We start from the raw sequence: 20088 nt of genomic DNA on the forward strand, positions 1-20088 counted from the left end.
CAACTAAGCGATGATTTAAGCCTTTACAGACTAGCAAAAAGGGTGGGTTTGGTCCTCTGTGCTGCTTTATCCTCTAAAATCAACTACTACTAAAAATGATCTCAATGAACATGCAATCTGGTTTCCTTTACAGAAGCTGGAACTCACCTGACTGCCTGGGAATCCAATTCAACTTGTTAACTCAGCAACTTTTTTTTTTTCCCTGTCTTCCTTTTTTTCTCCCTCTAGTTAATTTTTGCATCAGGTTAATACAAAGCACAGGACAGCTATCATTAGATGAGTTTGACTGAACTTTAAATAGTCATAGGGTTCCTAATGGCAAATGAACACTATTTTGGTCCAGAGTGAGAGGCTTTATTTTAAGAAGCCATCAAAACCCACAGATTCTGGTGCTAAGAATATAGCATGGTGATATATAGGAGACATGATGAAGAGAAAGTTTTGTCAGTAAACCAAGCCAAGACAGACATTTGTATCTTATGGACCTTATTTTTTAAGGTAACCAGCCAGCTAGCCAGGATCAACGGGATCAACCTGCAGTAGTCTACAGAAGGTCTTAATGCTTTAAGAAATTTAAATAAAAATTCTTCAGAACTGAGAGTTAAGTCTTCACTATGACCTGCAGTAACCACCCACTAGGAATCCAATAGCTGAAATATTAAAACTTCTGAAATCTTCCCTCATTTCCCTGTATGAAACCTTCACAGGACTACATTCTTTACAGTTGAAACTGTCTATCTTTCTGGTTTACAAAGAGTTAAATTTTTATTTTAGATTCCTATCTATAGTGGTACAGTGGTTATATAATTTAGTACTTACTGTGCAGACACCATTTGGATAGTGTTCTTTCACATATGCTTTCATTGCTATTTCAACTGAATTTCTCCAGGATTCTATAGCATTTTCAACTTCATGGGGTCTAGGATCAGTAGCCTCCTTTCTTAGGTGATCAAATTTAAAAGAAATCTTGTTCTTGGGATCCAAAAATTTTCCATTTCCCAAATCACCATGTTCTGTTATCAAAACCTGTATTATGAAATTTTAATTAATAAATTTGCTATTGAATAAAGAGAAAAAAATACCATGCCCAATGTAGTTATATATCCTACATTTAACTGGAGCTTACTCATATTCAAAGACAAAATATGCATACAGCAAGACAGGACGAGGCTAGCAAAACGCTACCTCTGGAAAAAAATCCTGAATCTTACCATCTTACTGCAACAAACAATGCAATATAGAAATTCACATCTTCTAGTACTACAGATGGAGCAAATTATTTCTACAGCTCCAAATCAGGTCTGACTGAATTCAGAGCAACAGAGAATGAAATTTCAAGTTCTTCAGATGCCCTAAATGATTAACTTGTGGAACTGGTACTACTAGAGGGCCATAATGTCTATATTTTGGCAGGGAAGATGCATTTCTTTTCATTTTCTTGCCAAGATATGGTCCAATACCAGAACAGCTTTAACAGTTTAAGGAACCTGCAAGTATTTCATTGTATTCATACCTGTTCATCGTAACCGTCAATTTTTACTGGAGTAAACTGGTCCAAGTTGTACTGTGCAAATGCACTACAAGAGAAAAAATACCACCAAAAGCCTGCATCAATCACAATCTCTTTCCTCAGTAGCTGTAAGAGATTTACATAATAGCTAATAATCTGGGCAATGATGCATCAAAAATTATATCAATGCTTCATTATCTAGCAAGTCCAAATTCTTGGAGTTACCTTGGCTCATTCAGTACTTGTATTACAGATTCCAATCACCATTACACAATGATTTATGTTCAAAAGTAACCTGATATAGACAAAACACATCAGTTTCTATGGGTTACTGTAAAGCTTGAGGAACAGATAAAGTTTAAATTCCACAGGGATCCGGCCTGCTAAGCCAGACATCTCCATTCTTACAGATGAAACTAATTTTGGCATAACATACAGTAGGTGTAATGTTTTGATATAAAAGTAGGGTTTATGGAAGCAGTATCTTACAGATGTTCAGTGCCTATAACATCTACCAAGAAACAAAAAAACTAAATCCAAAAAGGTAGAGACTAGTTCCAAAATTCAAGTCACCCATTTCCAAAAGAGTTGCTCTAATCATTAGGATACAATACAGATCTCTGCCAAGAATTTAATCTTGATCAAAGATGCACAACACACATAATCGGGTTTTATTTGCCAAGCACACATCTTTTTAAATGATCAGTGACAGTGAAAGTCTTACTGAAAAACATCTTGCTTTTATGTAACTGAGTACGTGGCATCTGGTACTTACTGGGCTGCTCCTTCCCTGAGAAGATTGTCATTATTAAGCAGCAACCGAACATCTAAAAGGAGATATTTTACAACATAAAAGTACAGTTAACTCAGAAACTTGTTTCAGTCACATAACAAATGTCAACAGACAGTACAAAACAAAAAACCCAAACCATCCCATACCCACACAGATTACTAGGTAGGAAATATTACTTCATACTTCATAATTTTGACTGAGCCAAATGAGAAGAGTAGTATGGAAATGGATCCCTTACAACACAACCTGGTAAGCAGATATAAGCCATATTCCACAGGCTGTGTGACAGCTCTAGGAATCTGTCAAACTAGTTTTTAGGAAGTTCTGAATGAGAACAGCACAGGATTCAAATGAGTTCACTTTTAAGATGCAAACTACCAAATCCCTCACACCATATTGATGGTAGTGGTTACTGTATTTTGATGACACTACTAGGATACGTGTTGTACTTTTTATTAAAGCCTTACCATTTTTGCTCTCATTCCTTAATAACACTTAGTAGTCACGGCACAATATATCACAATACCATTTCTTCTACCACCATACAAGAAACAGGAGTATAGAACAAAGTCATTACTCTCCTCAGAATAACTTCATATTTACTATGCAGTAAATTGTTATTTATACACATGACTTACTGACTTATTTACTAGGCAGTATTTTAATAAAAAATTAACGCATTGAGCATTAACTAGTTGATCATTAATCACACTGTAACATTTTAAACTCTTTCAAAGATTCTCAAGATATCATGCAAGTGGAAAAAAAAATCCAGCATATATTTGAGGTATTTTTTTCTTCAAAAAAACCCCAAAACACAAAACACTCAAAACAAAAACCAAACACCCCCCCCCACCAACCCAAACAAAAATCACAATTTACAGAATTGAAATTTAAAGCATTCCTCTCTCTTTTTTAAAGAGGTCAGTTTGAATCTCCTTGAACACTGGTCATGCATTTATGATCAAATGTTTTGTTATGTGTTTTCAAGTATATTATACTCCATTATTGAGCAGGTAGTTACAACTATGAACTAGCTTAACAATAAAGTTTATAGCAGTACTCATATAAGAAATTGCATTAACCTTCAGGGAGCTGAGTTAATGAGCCGCTCACTAACAGTTCATTTCACAAATGCAGTACAAGCTAAGTTTAAATAATAATCTGCTGGTCACAGTTTAACTGAAGAACAAGATACTTACAAAAACACTACATTCTTTAACAGATTAAAGCTCTCTCCAGCCTGACACTGACTAGAAGTTTAGTATACTAAGCCTACTTTTTTACTTAAATAGCACCAGAGCTATTTGCAAGCTACAGCTACAAAATGTACACCTTCCTATATGATATGCATGCCCATATATCTTGATGCAAGTCAAACAACAATTTTTAAAGAAAAATAACATCTTGGGTAAAGTTCAGGCAACAATAGTTGAGAAAAGTTAACGTGAAGTTTCCTTTTGGCTTACCAATATACTCAGTAAAATGAAGCATGCCCAGAATTTAAGGGTTAAAAATGTTTGGAGAAGATTAATATTCTTTCCACAAATGGCATTAAGCAATAGCCATTTGTATATTCAATGTTAAGTATTTGTAATGATACTCCTTTTTAAAAAAAAAAAAAAAGACCATTTTAATTTCAGCTAGTTTAATTTCTGTTGAAAAACGTAATTGTCTATCAAAGACTGAAAAATAAAACCAACCCCAAAACAGTACATGTATCTTCTAAAAAAAAAAAAAACCAACCCAAAACCTTAGCAAGTGTTAATTCATGACTGATTAAAAACAGAAAGAAAGCTCTTTCTCACAAAGAAAAGTGGTACTTTCCTTCTTTTGCATTTAAACTCCAAGCTGCCTTGTGACTGCAAAGCTTATTATGCCAAGCTACAAAACCAGCTCTTACAGTAAGTGAGCTGCTAAAATAAAAGCTACATGAAATTCAGGAGAGTAATCAGCAATACAATTTTGGATATAGTGCCTTAAATGAAAGGACAGAGCAGACATACTCACCATTGAACACCTCATTGAATTCCCCAGGAGGAGCATGAATTATGAATTTTGCTGCTATACGCACCTTAAATACAAAAACAATTATGTGGTTGTATATACTTGTATTCATTTCTATTCAAACCAATCATGCATTGTATAGCTTTAATACCCAGACATGAAATTGTACAACTGCCACTGTTTCATATATTTGTTCATGTTATTTAAACTACTTTGTCTTTGTTAGAAACACAGAATATAAAGTTTCACCTCTTCAAACAGAATAGAGGAGATTATATATGATGGAAGCATACAGAGAAATTGAGTCACTCATATTTTGTATTACTGGCAAAAAGAAAAAAGAAATATAACAAGTAAGATGAAGAATAAGTTAACAATCTGTTTCAACTTTCAGTCCATGGATGCCTGGGAATCAGTACACATTCCAAAAGAATTCCAAAACCCATGATGAAGATACATCCAATCTGCCAAACTTCTCCTCTAATTTTACTACACATCCTATGGTTCAAAGCTTTTCAAAAGGCCCACAGTTAGACAGCAATCAAGATTACATAAGCTTAAAAACACTTGCATAGACACTAAAGCATGTACTTTCACATGCATTTACCTGTAAGGCCTCTTAGTACCACAGTATCAGCAGATAAAGTTCAAAAAAAACACCTTGAGAACTTCTTTAATGCAGTCCTCAAGCAATTGCCTTTGGCCACAACTTCCTGCAGACCAAACACAGCGTAAGCCAGTATTTCACTAAAAGTACATGCACCTGCCCCGGCTTTCTCCTTCCTTCTGCTTGCACAAGCACTTGTACAACTGCACAGCGAGCAAAATTAGAAAAGTTATTTTTCTTTTGTTTTCAGACCAGTTCCCTGAACTGGTTCACTGCATGGCTACAGATACACGTGCTTGCAAAAGGAACAGAAAAATGCTTTTTTGGATGTGAACCAGCCTTAAAACCTTCCAACTATTACCTTGCTTGTAGAATGTCACTCAGACTTGCTATCATTCATTCTTCTTTCCCCCTTAAACTGTTAAGGGCACCCATTATAAAAATAATTAGAAGTTAGTTTCCTAATTTAACCTGACAAAAGTTCCTATCATTCACACTTCACAGTTATCTAAGTTCAGGAGACAGTCAAAGCTCTCTTGCACCCTTGATACAATGTTGCTATTCAAATACAGGATATTACCTGAGACATAGTTCCCATTTCTAACACCTTCAGTTCTGTTTCTATGGAATAAAGAGCTGGGAGATTCGGTTGTCTGCACTCTCTGGGCTTCCTGTTTGAAATTAAGTTGTTTGAGAAGCACTTACTCCATTTACAAATACCTAAAAATAACCAAAGAGTGCTTTACATTTACACATTTATATATATTTGAAACTAGAAAAGAACTGTCTGAGCATGCTAGACCTCTTGAACCGACTTGTAAATAGCTTTTATAGTTGATGGTAGCAATACTGCCAGTGCTTGGGCCTCAGGTTCTTGACAGGGCCTGAGTTTCAGACAATGGTCTCCAGGAGAGATAATTCAAGCTTGGAGTGCCCTGAAAGAGTGCTTAGCTGCCTCATAAGCAGCGTTCAAACCTCAATGAGATCCCAAATGACTAGCTCAGGCAGCTTTCTGCTCACTAACAGCACACAGCCACTCAGAGCGGCTAATGGAAATGGAAAAGCTGCAAGACTCCAACTTTCTAAATTGAACGCTACATTTTGGATTGCAGACAGCCTTTACCTGCTGCCTCAAATACCTAAATCAGAACTCCTCTTTCTATATAAACATAAATTTGCATTATAGTGAGATAAATGCCACAGGGTTTACTCTTCTGAACAGAGACACAGAGAAGAGAGGCAAGAACATCATCTTCTATGGCAGCTTATTAAAGCACTTGCCCAGATAAGAAGAAAGCATGACTTGGATTGTCTCCTTTGACCCAAAGGAATGTAAACTCATCTGCATTAGCCAGATTACCCCAACCATCAGTCTGTACACTTTTCCTGAGTGAGGACATACTCCATACCTCTCCTGCTGAAGTCAGGGCACTCTGTACGTAGTGTACACAGCTCAATCCAAAGAAATACAAAGGACAGGAAATATAGCTAACCTACAGTACTATTAAACCACTCATGAAGGAGAAGGGCAGGACAGCTCCAAGGCTCTATTAGGAGGACATTTTATCAAGCAACCAATTAACAAGAGTCTGGGATCAGGCTGGAATTTAGGCCTCATACTTAAGAACAACTAAGTATCTGCTCACTAGGCATGACTATCAGGCTGACTCCCAGCTCAAAGTTAGATGAAGGAACACTGTTTCTTGGTTGCAACTCAACTTCAGGATATGAACAGGACTGCTTACCCCTGCCAAGGCTGGGTTAGGTCTGGGCAAGCGGAGAAACAAGACTTAGAGACATTTTAAGTTCTGAAATAAACAGTCCATCAGTTTTGGGCTGGGCAGCAGCTAAATGAGCAAAATCAAGCAAAACTTGGGTGCCTAAACAGCACTCTGAATGACTACGTACTTTAAACTGGTAGTATCTGTAAGGTGAGATATTAAGTCCACGCTAAAACTGGAATAATACTTCATTTTCAGCTGTTTTGGTAATTTAAAACTTGGTTTGCTTCTTTTTTCGTAATCAGTAAAAACTATTCTTATCAGTCAGATTAGCTATAGTATGAGTAATATGCATTCAGAAGTGTTCAATAGCAACAGATGCATCCTCAGGATAGACCAACCTAAACATTACTTTTAATGAATATTTTACTAGTAAATTCGATTCCCAAATGAGAATTTTTTCAGTGTCATAATTCGTCACAGATGCCACCTTCTATAGGAGAGATAAACACAATCATGCAAATTCACAATTAACATCTCATCAAGAAGTATATTCATGCTTATGGAAACAAAAAAACCTAATGTGTCTTCAGAAGTTGAGAGTCTGTCAGCTAAGACACTCTGCATTTTGCTAACCTGCCTTTGTGAAGCCTATTTAAACCTAATCCACTTATCTTCAGGAACCAAATTAACTTATCTGTGGAGATGAGTATCTGAAAAAGCCGTATTTCCCCAACTCATACATACAAGAAGCCCACATAAAAGAATGAAATCCAGTAGTCTCACTTAACCCATAAGAACTGAAAAGCACTTACGGCTTCTTAATTGCTGCTGAGTTTTTCCAGAAATAAATGCTCTAAAGGAGGTTTCTGTTTTCCAAACCCAGACTGATACCAAAGGATAAAGCAGCACACTTTCATGATCGTCAATGAGATGAAGATCTCCCCCTTTTGGCAGTAAAAAGCCACTGGCTCAGCTATCACTTGAGGAAGGACAATTTAAACAAAGGGACAGTCCATATAAAACGTGGTGCTTACAGACAAATAAAAAAATTTAAAAGGCACATATAGCAAGAGGCACATTACTTGGAATATGAAGTGACAGGCAAAAAACTCAACTGCAATACAGTCCAGTTGAGATAGGAAGTTATTTTTGCTGAAAACTGTTTAACAAAACACTTCAATCAGATGTATTACAGTTGAAACTAATGTTGATTGTGGTTAAAAACTGTTTAGAACTGATTTGAACAAGTCAAAACAGAAACAACATAACATTTTAGAAGTCTAAATGACAAAATCTTTTTCATTCAAGAGAACTGCACCTTCACACACTGTACAAGAACCTTATACACGTATCGGCAAGTAACAAAAAATAGGTTATCGTTGAGTATTCCTTCAGAAAACTCAAAATCCAAGACTGAGAAAACACCTGAAGTTTTTCCATGTATTAGTCTAGTTACTCCCAAAACACCACCTAAAGTTTAAGACAGTGCTTTAATGATGTAGTTTCCAAGATAAGATTTACAGCCACCGTTTTCAGTTAAAAGTCTGCAGAGTGGCTTGCGAGAGTTCATTAATCCAGAACATCTGATCATCAATGGCTCACAAAAACAGGTTTTGCAAACAGCTTTTACCACAAGTCTATGTAAGGAATTGCACATTTACTATATTTAAGTCCTTGTGAATACACAAAACCAATCTACATACATTTTCATGAAAATGTGACTTTCTGCAGGTTTGAGCATTAATTTGGACAAATCATACAGAGGCCGAGAAGTTACAAAGAAAAAAAAGTAAAAAGACAATTTCTGAAACATTGAGAAGGGAAGCATTCCCCACTGCAGGTGGTCTCTTTATCCAATTTTCACATATACACCAGTCACAGTCATCAATTCTCACTTAAATGTAAATCAGATATTAGTAGGTAAGAGCTAAAGAGATTTACCTTCTCAACTCAAGTGAAGCCAAATTCTACCTATCACATAAGTTACAAGCTTTTTGATTTTATAAAGTAAACTATTTCAGTTAAGCTAAAAATTCAGACCAAAAATCTTAGTGAAAGAGAAAAGGACAGGTTTGCTATATGCAATGAGCATACCATGCAAACCCAATACAGCATAATAATGCCTAATTCTTCAATCTGCTAGAGATTAAAACAATTGGTCTATCAATAAATGCCTACTCAGTTACTACAATATTTGCAGTTTTCAGATTACACAAGCACAGAGGTAGCAATGTACAAAACGGTGTCAGTTATGCTAAATCTGCATTGTTTTTATAGTTCCGCCTTTATTTCAAAACCTAATTTCTCCCAAGGCATGACAGCCATCATATACATAGAGAAACACTACTTATCTACCTTTCCCAGACTGATACATTCTAAAGTTTGTTTTATTTTAAAGAAATCATAAGCAGTGACTTCAAATGCCCCCAAACCACTCTTCCTGTTCCTGGCACATCGGAACTGACACTGGTTGAAAAAGCCCGACCTTCTGTGCTGTATGTGCCTATATATGGTCATGAATACGTGCTCACAGAAGTGCAGGGGCTCCCGCAATGCCATGCCACTGTCAGCTCCACTAAGATACATGGGGTACACCTAACAATAATAGAGACATTAAAACTCAAGTTAGCTTTTCTTCCCTCCCCCCTTTTTTTATTTTCCCCTCTTTAAGTTAATTGAAATACAGCTCTATTTGCCAGGCACCCTGACATCCTTCAATCAACAGCCACGCTGCACAGCAAAAATGTGCTGGTAAGCAAGATGCTATAAAACCACATACTTTGCACTTACTCTTTCCAACACATCACTTATTTCAAGTTCAGCTGTGAACTCCTTGTGGCAGGGAGACGCACCCTTCCTCTACACTCATAACAGGCTAAGTTTACTGCTCCAGAGCAATAAAAATGAATTAATGAAGTAGATATCAAAAGCCCTTTTTACCTAAAAGCTTGCAGGAAAATTTGGAAGGGGGAAAAAAAGTAAGACCTCCACAACACATTTCCAACTTTGTTGCTAATCACAGTGGAAAAAAGAGCTTCCAGCAGTTACTTTTATCAGTGATTATAAAAGTTATAACAGGAGCAAGGCACTGTATATAATGCATTTATATTCTAGATTCCTGAGAGCACCCTTGCTTCCTTAGAAAACAAATCAAATACTCACAGGAATCTATGTTTAGCAAAAAAAAAAAAAAAAAAAGTAGATGAGAGAGCACATTTGGAAGAAGGGAGCTCTTTAGTTCTGCTCTAGGAACAGTAAGGAGTCCAGAGAGCCCTATTCCCCAAGTCACGCCTTCTGCCATAGTTCTTGTTGGTTCAGGAAGCCTTTCTGCAGGCAACTAAACAAATGGCTTTGTCTTGGCCCACTGAACTCTATTTACAGGTAGCTACAGGGGTTTCTCACAATTAGCCTGTAATTACAGAAATATTAACACAGTTAAGCTGATGCAAATTCTCTCCAGACCCTGTAATTGAGACGCACAGTAACATGCAGGTCATTCAGGTATCCTGCTTGTACTACCTGGAGTGATACTGGACAAGAGACTTGTCTAGTTTACCAAGTCCTGAATTTGATTCCAACTCGTGTTTTGAGTTCGGCTGAGCTGTTATTTTTCAATATGCAGCTTTAGTACAACAGAACTGTTCTGTCATCATCCACCAGTCAAAATTAATTTTGCATTGACACATGTAGCACCTAAGGAACACAGTCTAAGGTTCAATCATTTGCAAGATACAATGCCTGATTATCTGTCACTACTGCAAACTTCAACATACTTTTGAGTTTGCACACCCTTCAATGTTTAAAAAAAAAAAAAAGTAACTGGCTTCTCCTTTGGACTGGTAGATACTTGGTATTACTGGCTCCAATTGCTCATTAAATTCTTAGTTTAGATACTTGCCAGGATGTCACACCAGCAATTACAATACATCTTTTAAAATAAAAAAAAAGAGCTGGGGGTGTTTCCTAAGTGACATAAAGTGACCATGCTGCTGCTGCCATCAAAAGGATTAGTCTCCCTACCTCCTCCCAAACAGGCCCTGTGATCCATTTTTTACAAACTCCTTTGTACCACCACTGCTCATCTATTTATGTGAGCATCCAGAGAAGCAAATTGATCTAGCTAATGAATAGCTTTAGAAGGCGGCAGGAACATAGCAACAAAATCATCTATCAAGACGGCTTTAAATAATTACTGCTTCTTGCTGCTAACAGTTTAGTGAGGAGAATAAGCCTTCAAACGGCAGACAAGCACTGAGAACGTCTATGTGAGACAGGGATTACCCCATGTCAGCAGCAAACTGTCTTATCTCATGAAACCTCACCCATATCTATGAGAGTAATTTCAAACAGTGAAGAAGCATCCCAAAACATACAGCATCTCACACAAACATGGAGCAAAAGCAGTGACTCTGGTAGAGAAGGAATGAATATAAAAAGTAGCATTGCAACTGCTTTCCTACAAGCTCAACTGAAAAACGCACTGTAGTATTTAATTCACTTCTGCTTCTGAGAGCGCCAGAGGAGGAAGAAAACACTGCAAAAATGTGGTTCTGTGGCACAGGAAAGGAGGGGCACATTCCATGCCTATGGCTTTGACTGAACAGACATTTCCTTCACAGTAATGCCTGAAGCTGCATTGCGTCCATAGAACATGTGTTTTCCTCAATTATTTTTAATACACAAGTATTTAAGAGTATGTAACAGTACCAGCACTTAATAGTGGTGCAAAAAGTAAATCTTACACAGCATGAGGTAGTCTAGCTACATTCTTTCTACCTGAAGAACTGACTTGGATAATGAGATTTATTTTCACAGAAATAAGCATTTGAAAGGTGCTGATTGTTTCACTGTATGGCCTTTCAGCAGCAGTGTATCCAAATATTACAAAAGTCACCATCTAAAATCAATTTACACACCATATCATATTAAAAAAACCCCCAAAACCCAAAAACCCAAAACAGGACTTCTGAAAGTCATTGTATCAGGTACAGATAGCAAAGAGGAATATGAAAGCAATGTGTGTTACTTAGGTAATATACAGGTCTAACTACAAAAAAATTACAGAAGATAAATCTCCCCCATGTCATTTTGCAGTTACTTTTGTTGCTCCTAACAATATCTCATTGGACACTTTTTTATGTCATGCACTTTCCATATTTTAATTCAGTAACATATTAAAAGAACTGTACTGGTCTCAAATCAGTGAAACAAGTTATGTCTTGTTTGTAGATGTTAAAGGATCAAGATCAAGCTGAAAATTTAGCTTTAGTTATCACCATCAATTACTAAAGCTCTGAACTGAAAAAAAAATTGCTTGTAATTATAATACAGACAAGTAGAATAGATTATATTATTTTTCCCCACATCTGTATTTCTCTGAAAGCCTATGTCTTCTCAGTAGTTGGCTGGAAATCCGAGAAAACCACATACATGCAAAAGTGACTCTAAAATTATTGATAGCACTACATGTCATAATTTTGTCTTACAGAACATTCTTCCTGCAGCATCTTTACTGCAAGTTTTTATCTTTACTGTAGCAGTCCTTTTTCCAGGTATGCTCATAATATGAGCAACCAAGGAAAAAAAAAAAAAAAAAACAACAGAAAAAGATTAAGAAAAATCTCAGGTTCACAACTTAGACAAAAGTTGTTTTCAGTAACTTCCAAAGGACATTCTGAGAAAAAAAGCAAATTAAAGGAAAAGAAAAAAAGAAGAAAGGATGAATAGGAGGTGTGTCCAATAAAGTAGCATTAAGTTCCAGTCTCAGGAGACTATACATTGGGTGCTTTAAAATATCAGTCTGTCAAACTGTCCTGTTCTTTCACACTTCCTATTTCATTGTAGGGTTGAGCCTCAACATACGTAATCAACCCAAGAAGCAAAATACTGGTTTGGGAAGCATGCTAGAGGCTAGCACCCCCTTTGCTAAATAGAAATCTCATATGATTTGACAAAACTAATGCAGTTGGTCTGATGTAAAGTTATGAATAAATCTTATCCATAAAACCTTCAGAAGCTAAGCAATTGCACACTTTGCTTATAGATCAAATAGACAACAGATAACATGCATTAAAAAAAATCTCACAATTTCCTTGCAAAAGTCATTCATTGAAAACTGAAGTAGTAGTAAAATTTTACATTTAGTGAAAAGTAAAAGCATTAACTTTTGTTTGAGAAGTAAAAGGTATAAGAAATGGCTAACTAAGACCTGACAAAGAAAGAAACTGAGAGCATCATCTCTCACATACAGAACGAAGATGTTCTGTTAGCCCAACACACATGCTCCTCAGCTGCAGCACCTCTCTTTCTCAGCAGTCTTTACAGAGTGGTATCTACTATAAAAAAAGCACTTGGTTCACATTTGCAAAGCATTCTTCCACCACAAAACCTAAATTTTTAAAGTGATCCTTCCTACTACTCCAAGATTATTTTTAATCAGATTCTCCAAGGACCTTAAGTCTGGATTTGATAGCAGCAAGGAGAGAAAAGGAACACTATCAGAGCTTGCTCTATGAAAAATGCCTTTATTAAGCATCATAGTATAAGGTGCCACCTTAACTGTAGGCCTCCCCCTCCCAGTGTCTTAAAATTCTCTCTCAAAGTTACCTATTAGTTTGAAAGTTTTAATGCCTTCTGTCAAGTTAATAAAGTATTGGAAATATTCTACACTTCAGAAGCTTTTTACTCAAGGATAAAAAGAAGTAATTCCCATATGCTGAAAAAAATCTGCTTTCATTTCTGCATGAGCAGTTCAAACTCCTTTACACCCTGCTTTCAGAAACTGGAAGTGAATATTGTACAATGCTGCCCGAGAAAAATATGCTGATCTGCTAAATAATGTGGCTAAAATCCTAATAGTATTCCTCCTTGGCTGTCAAAATTGAAATCAACCAAAGATGGTATTTCACAGCAGAGCTGTAGGTTGATGACTGTGTTGGTGGGCAATAGAACCTTACCTGTTATATCACAAATTACTGTCTCCAGTTTCATCCAAAATCATTGGATTTCCCAATATATTTTTTTCTATTATTCTAGATTTTTGGTTCAATTTGTTTCTCTTATCTACTTAAACTATGAGGTTTCCTGGGTAGCAAGCTTCCACAAGAGTTCTGCAAGCAGCAAGAACGGGGCTTCTGATGGTCCTGAGATGCCACTCACTGCATTACAAGTACTCCATGACACAGTAGAAGTCATAATCTACAAAAAGTGCCTAATTTCTTCAAACTACAAATAACAAAAGAACATATGAACTGCAGTTTTAGAAATCATTGATCTTATATGTAGAACAATAGGTTTCATTTGTATTCGTCTTCAAGCTTCAGATAAGTATTTTTAGCTTGTCAAAAAAGCAGACAATTTTGCTTTGCATACTAACTTTCTATGGAGGCACACAGTAAAAAGACAAGCCACATTGGACACAAGTTGCAACAATTAAATATCGGGAAAAGTTTCTGACCATGGGTTTAATCACACATTGCAACACATCACCCAGAGAACCCGTGCAGTCTCCATCCTTGGAGATACACAAACCTCAAAGTGCAAATCCCTAAGCAATTTGATGTAACTTGGCCCGCTTAGACCAAGCGGCATTCAAGTTACCTTCAGAAGTTTCTTCCAGCCTGTATGACTCTACAAATAAATGAAGTTATTATTTGCAGTTATACATACAGTATATGATCATTTTTTCAGTGTTGAACACTTCTGTAATTTCCCAAAGCCATTAAAATTTCTGTTCTGTCCTTCAATCTCAAGAGTATTGATGCATTTTTTTAAAAAAAGACCACGCACAACAATATCTCAGAATGTACTTAAAAATCTTAATCTTGGAAAGACTGCTATATTCAGAATTACACGTCAGTGAGAAGCACTCATTCTTACTAAAGAATTTTCTCAAAATGTTATCAAAGTGTAACCGTTGAGTTTAACCTCACTTTGTAAAAACAATTCCTTCCATACAACTTCTGTTACATTACACTTGTGGAAAAATGTTAACTTTCACAGCTTTGATAATGTAGTTAATTAAACAGAAGATACGCTTAAACAGTAACTGAATTATTTCACATTTAAGTATTAAAGGTTTTTCAACCTTTCATTGGAACCTGCTACAGCATTTTCAGTTCCATTTAGAATTTAAACAAGAACCAGACAGCTCACAAAGTGTTCCAGCTAGACATGTTAGCAGAGCTGCACTTTTACATATAAAACAAAGGGTACACGATGAACAACAAAGAAAGAACATTAATGACACTTGCAAAAAAACTTTACCTTAAGTTTACCTTAGAGATTACAGTGCAATTATATCCAGAAAAGGCTATTCCAATGCTGCTTCTACTCTAACACGTTCTGCTTCTAATCATCTATGGTCTCCAAGTCTCATTCAGGGCAATTCTAGAAGTCAGAATTCAAGATCCTTCCAAAACAAATGATTTAGAGCACACACATTGCTTTAATACATGTAAAGATTTTTAAAAAGTAACATTTTTTTGTCAAAAAAATTCTGCTAATGCTTCCAAAGCAGTTTCAGGAAAAAAGTTTATATTTGCATTAATAAAACACCTGAGCCTCCCACACTGGTGGGCTTGTACATGCAAGTGCAATCTGCTGTCAATGTACAATGTTTTAAAGACAAAGTTACACATGTGAGAGAATGTGTATTTCTGGCATAGACTTTTCATCTCAAAGCACTGATTAAAGAAACAAGTTTTCCTTAAACAGTGTGACCAAACTACACTGCAGAGTTTTGTTGGTGTAAGATATCCACCTTTATTACTTAGATTTGTAGGTTTTGACACCTAATTTAAGAAATTAAAGTTACCCAATGCACCAGGAAATACCTGGAAGCAATGCTGGCTCATTTTCACCAATGGGACTACTTCCTCACCAGAAGAGAAGTTTTGCTCTAATTACAACAAGCTGACCTACTGTTAAACCCCACCTTCCTGAACAAGTGGAACTACTGAGACATAAGCTTACTGAAAGAGGCGTGGTTTCTTTTTTTAAAAAATCATGTTTGACAATTCCCATATTTATATGCTCAACATTTTAAGGAATGCAAGAGGTATTTTTGCATTAAAACATTGATGTGTTATCATCTCCTGTGAGGATCCTCGCCTTTCCTCCCTGAAGGCATCCTCATTTTCTCAGGCTTTATCTTGCTATCAAGACAGCTATTTAACTCCTGTGCTTTGTAGAAAACAGGATTCACATTAAAAAAAAAAAAAAACAACCTACAGTAAACACATCCCTTCGAGTCACAAAAGCAGACTGCAGTACATGTTTTATGATTCTAATAGTTTTAGTCTTGCTTTGCATTTGCGCTGTTGTTTGTTAATGAATATTTACACTGGTAAATGCAACTTTTACAGTAAAAACAGTACCTTTCATTAATCATTGCCTATATTCATGTAGATTGATTGTATCTTTTATATTCACACTAATATGTATAATGAAAACATTTTTATATACACTTATTAGTTTGACATAGGTACAGGTAGGAAAATGATTTCTACAGAAACTAGAATAAAATTAAATCACAAAAAATGCTTACTAGACTTTAACAAAATTACTTCAAGTATGCTGGATAAATAAATAGGTTTTGCATTCAAAACTTGTTAAGTGAGGATGCATTACCCATAGGAAGGGCATAGAAGTGATGATTTCCCATTGTTATGCCCCTTAAGAGTTCAGGGCTTCAAGATTTCCACCTTTCACACTTCATTTTTATTTATAGACTGAAGCAAGCATAAACTTATGTTATTCCACCTATCTAAAAGCTTCTGAACTTTCAGTGACCTATGCAAATAAAGCAACTACAAAACACTGTGTCTCACAAAAAGTTGGTTTTAGCACTGGAAAATCCCTTATACTGGATGCTAAAGCCAGTAACTTTCACTGGCAATGGCCCAACTTCAGATCTTTGGATGCACACAAATCTCACACACCATATTTACTACAAATAGTTCTCAGATGTTTTAAAAAAGCTTTTTCAAATTTATCCTCACTGAAAGATAAGCAAGCCTTCAGAAATCTCACGCTAAAATGCGAATCTAAGGAACAAGACTAGGTTCAAAACCAGTTACGCAATCTTACACATCAAAATCATGTTCTTACTGGCAACTGGCTCTTCTCCTTCCTTGGTTTTAGAGCTTCTTTATCTGAACTGCAATTCTGTTTTGTCACTATTCCAATTCATGCCCTTTCTGTATTCTCAATTACGCTGAACGCTGCAAGTTTTAAGCCTGAATTATGTTACAGCTAAATACAGCCATCTTAAACTGACTACAAGATAGCAACAGGAAGGTATAGCCGCTACAAATGCAACTGCTTACTGCCTTTCAATACTTAAGTCTACCAACTATACACAAAGTACAACATGAATCAAAGACCTTTCAGAACTTGTTGTATCACTACATCACTTGATCGCCTATTTACTTATGCTTTTAGAGCAGTATTAAGAGTCTGGTACAAAAAAGGTCTGTTCTTTTGTTCACCTTCTCCCCTCCTTAAATTTCAGTTTTCATCAGTGTTCTATTGAAATTACAAAACTATACCAATATTATCATCTGCATCAGCCTTCAATACTATCAGTTCCATATCACAGGAGAAAAGCATATAAAGGAGGAATGTGATATATTCCCTGTGAAAATGAATGCCTCTACTCCTACATTTATTTATAGTCCCAACTGGATGAGTGAGAAGGGTGTGCTTTTCAAATGCTATCCAGCTGATTTTTTTTTTTAGCTCAGTAAAATTGAATGAGATATTTTTATTGTAAAATGAGAGCACAACTTAAATGTGTTATCAGAATTAAAATCTTAAGGCATCACAAGATATGCATGGCTAGTTGTCTGCTTTTCCAACAGTTTGCAGTGTAACCCATCCTTGCTTTATTAGCCAATAAAATATAGTGCCAGACTTGGAAAATTCCACTCATATTGGACAATCAGTTTATAAGGGATTGAAGCAGATAAAGGAATCAATTTAAATTTACAGTGGAAGAATGCTGATTCTATTCACTTATATAGAGGCAGGAAGAGTCTCTAGAAGGTCTGCACCCATTTTGGGAGACAAGAAAAACTGGAATTAATAGAGAAGAAAATTCAGAACTTAACTCCATCAGTCACAAAAGCATAGGCAGTGCTTCTCAGATCATACAGAGACAAGATAAAACTGCCATTGTATCTTTTATTATTTGACAGGACAAGAGGCAATGGACACAAAATGGAAGCCAGGAGGTGCTGTCTGAGTATAAGGAAACACTTTTTTACTGCAAGGGTGTGCCAATGCTTAGTCAAGTTGCCCAGGGAGGTTGCAGAGTCTCCATCCTTGGAGACTTCCAAAAGTCATCTGCACATAGGCCTGGGCAGCCTGCTCCAGATGACCCTGCTTCAGCAGGCGGGTTGGACAAAATGACCTCCAGAGGTCCCTTTCAATCTCAACCATTCAGTGATGCCAAGATAACTTGTAGTCTAAGTATTTTCAAGCATACCCTCCAGGAACAATGTACTGGATTAGAGTTACTTGTATTTTCTATATGGGGCTGAAAGAATCACAGATTATCACATATACTTCTTGATTACATCACTACTTGTATCAAAAGAGAGGTGGCATTTGAATGTGAATTAAGTAGAAGAGAGCAGAGTCTTAAAGCCTCTTAGGAAAAAGATAGTGAGATCCTGGAGCTATGCATATCTTGGCATATCAGGGCATCTCTAGTTCCGAAACGTGGTCCTGTTAACCTCAAACATGCAGAAAATCTGCCTTATTGTAACCACTTAAACATTTTAGACATCCTTCCTCTAACTTCAAAGAAGTTTGAAAAACCATTTCTTGATGTCTCCCACATGTATGCCATCTTGTAACTTCCACAGGCTTGAAAACCTACATTTTTAAGGTTGAAAATGAATAATCCCATGCATTACATAAAGACACGAGCAGTGCACCAACACTATCTACACAAAACACCACACCCTAGCTCTGAAACAGGCAGCTGCCATGAAGCTGGATCCAACAGAGGAAGACAAGAAACACCGATAACTGAGGTCTTACAAGATGCCCTGCTCCTCGTGAGATTTTTCTGTAGAAACCTGTCTTAAATCTAACAGGCTTCCAACCACCACAAAAATAGACTACACGCACATGTTGTTAACACAGACTCTCTGCTCCTTGACCTTACACTTCCTCAATTATTATCTCCTAATAGGAAGTAAAACAGCCTTTCACATCCCCCCTCCCCCCCCGCTCCTCCTAAATCTCCCGCATCCCATCTCCTCCCGGAGCCCGTGGGAATGAAAGGGGAGGCGGTGCTCTGGGGCCTGGGCCGCGGCACAGAGCCCCTCTGTGCGGACGGCAGAGCCGGTGCTCCGGGGGAGCCGGCTGGCACGGGCAAGGCGCCTCGGAAACGGGAAGTGGAGATGGGGGAAGGGGAGGGGAGAGTCCCTCCGCGTCTCTTCTGCCTCTCCCTACCGTCCCCCGCTCACCGTTCCCCCCGCCACACACCGGGCGGGTGCGGCGGCACGCAGCGGCCGTGCCCGCCGCTCCGGCGGCACCGGGAAGCAGGCAGAGCGGCCGCCGCCTCCACCGGACACCAGGCCCCGCCCCACCGCCGGGCCCGCACCGTACAAGGAGCGGCGGCAGATGCGCCGAGGCCGGCGCGGCGGCCCGGTCAGCCCTCCCGCCGGCCTCCCCACCGACCCTCCTCCCCGCCCCCCTGACTGACAGGCCCGGCCGCACGGCGACGGTAAAAATACGAACCACAGGGCGAGAGCCGAGCTCGCTCCGCCGCTTCCCGGCTCAGAGGGCCGGGAGACAAAAAGACAGCCCGACTCAGCGCAGCACCCCCACCCAGCCCTACCTTCTCCTCGTCGGTCAGCTGCTCCTCCAGGTCCGCCATCTTCCCGTATGGCTCCGGCTGCCACCACCGCCCCTGTCTCCTCCCTCCCAGGCAGGAAGGGCGGGGGGCGGGGCCCTCCCGCTCGATTGCGCGGCTGGCTGGGGAGGTGGTGTCTCTGCGCATGCGTGCCGCGGCGGGGGCCTGGTGGTCCTGCTGTGGCGCGGGTGGGCGGGCTGGCTGCCTGGCTGGCTGTTCGGGTGGTTGTTCCCTGTCCTTGTGGTGGTGCTTGCCCGGGGGAAGCGGGCGCCTCAGCCGGTGGCTGGGTGTCGCGGCAGAGGGAGTCGGGGGAGAGCAGGGCGGCAGTGCCTGCTGCGCCTCTCAGGGCGTCTTCGGAGTGAAGAGTAGGGGTTCCTATCTCTGTTTTAATAGCAAAATGAGTCATTTAAGTAAGAGGACTGGAGATTTGGGCAGACAGAACTAAATATTGCCAGGTTTCAGACATGCCCTTGGCAGCATGCTCAGTGCGGGTCAGTGGATGGGGTGCTGGGGGTGGCGGAGTGTTTGGGTGTGGGTGAGTGCCGGCGGGGTTGTCTAGAGAACCCTGCAGGGTAGGCA

The 20088-nt window shown here is 38.4% G+C and overlaps 1 protein-coding gene across 2 annotated transcripts in view; it reads right to left on the reverse strand.

Annotated features, from left to right (window-relative positions):
- CAPZA2 (capping actin protein of muscle Z-line subunit alpha 2) overlaps positions 1–19615 on the reverse strand; it is a 31365-nt gene extending 11750 nt beyond the window's left edge. The window contains exons 1-5 of one of the 2 annotated variants that reach the window (XM_075743762.1): positions 19495–19615; positions 4314–4377; positions 2286–2337; positions 1514–1577; positions 820–1026 (exon numbers count right to left, since the gene is read on the reverse strand). In XM_075743762.1, the coding sequence (XP_075599877.1) occupies positions 820–1026; positions 1514–1577; positions 2286–2337; positions 4314–4377; positions 19495–19533 (426 nt within the window). In that variant the 5' untranslated portion in view covers positions 19534–19615. Of the gene's footprint in view, positions 1–819; positions 1027–1513; positions 1578–2285; positions 2338–4313; positions 4423–19494 lie in introns of those variants that run through there. The other variant, XM_010299371.1, reaches the window with a different exon arrangement.
- Positions 19616–20088: the final 473 nt, after the last annotated feature.

This window comes from Balearica regulorum, chromosome 1, assembly GCF_011004875.1.
Source record: "Balearica regulorum gibbericeps isolate bBalReg1 chromosome 1, bBalReg1.pri, whole genome shotgun sequence".
NCBI lineage: Eukaryota > Metazoa > Chordata > Aves > Gruiformes > Gruidae > Balearica > Balearica regulorum.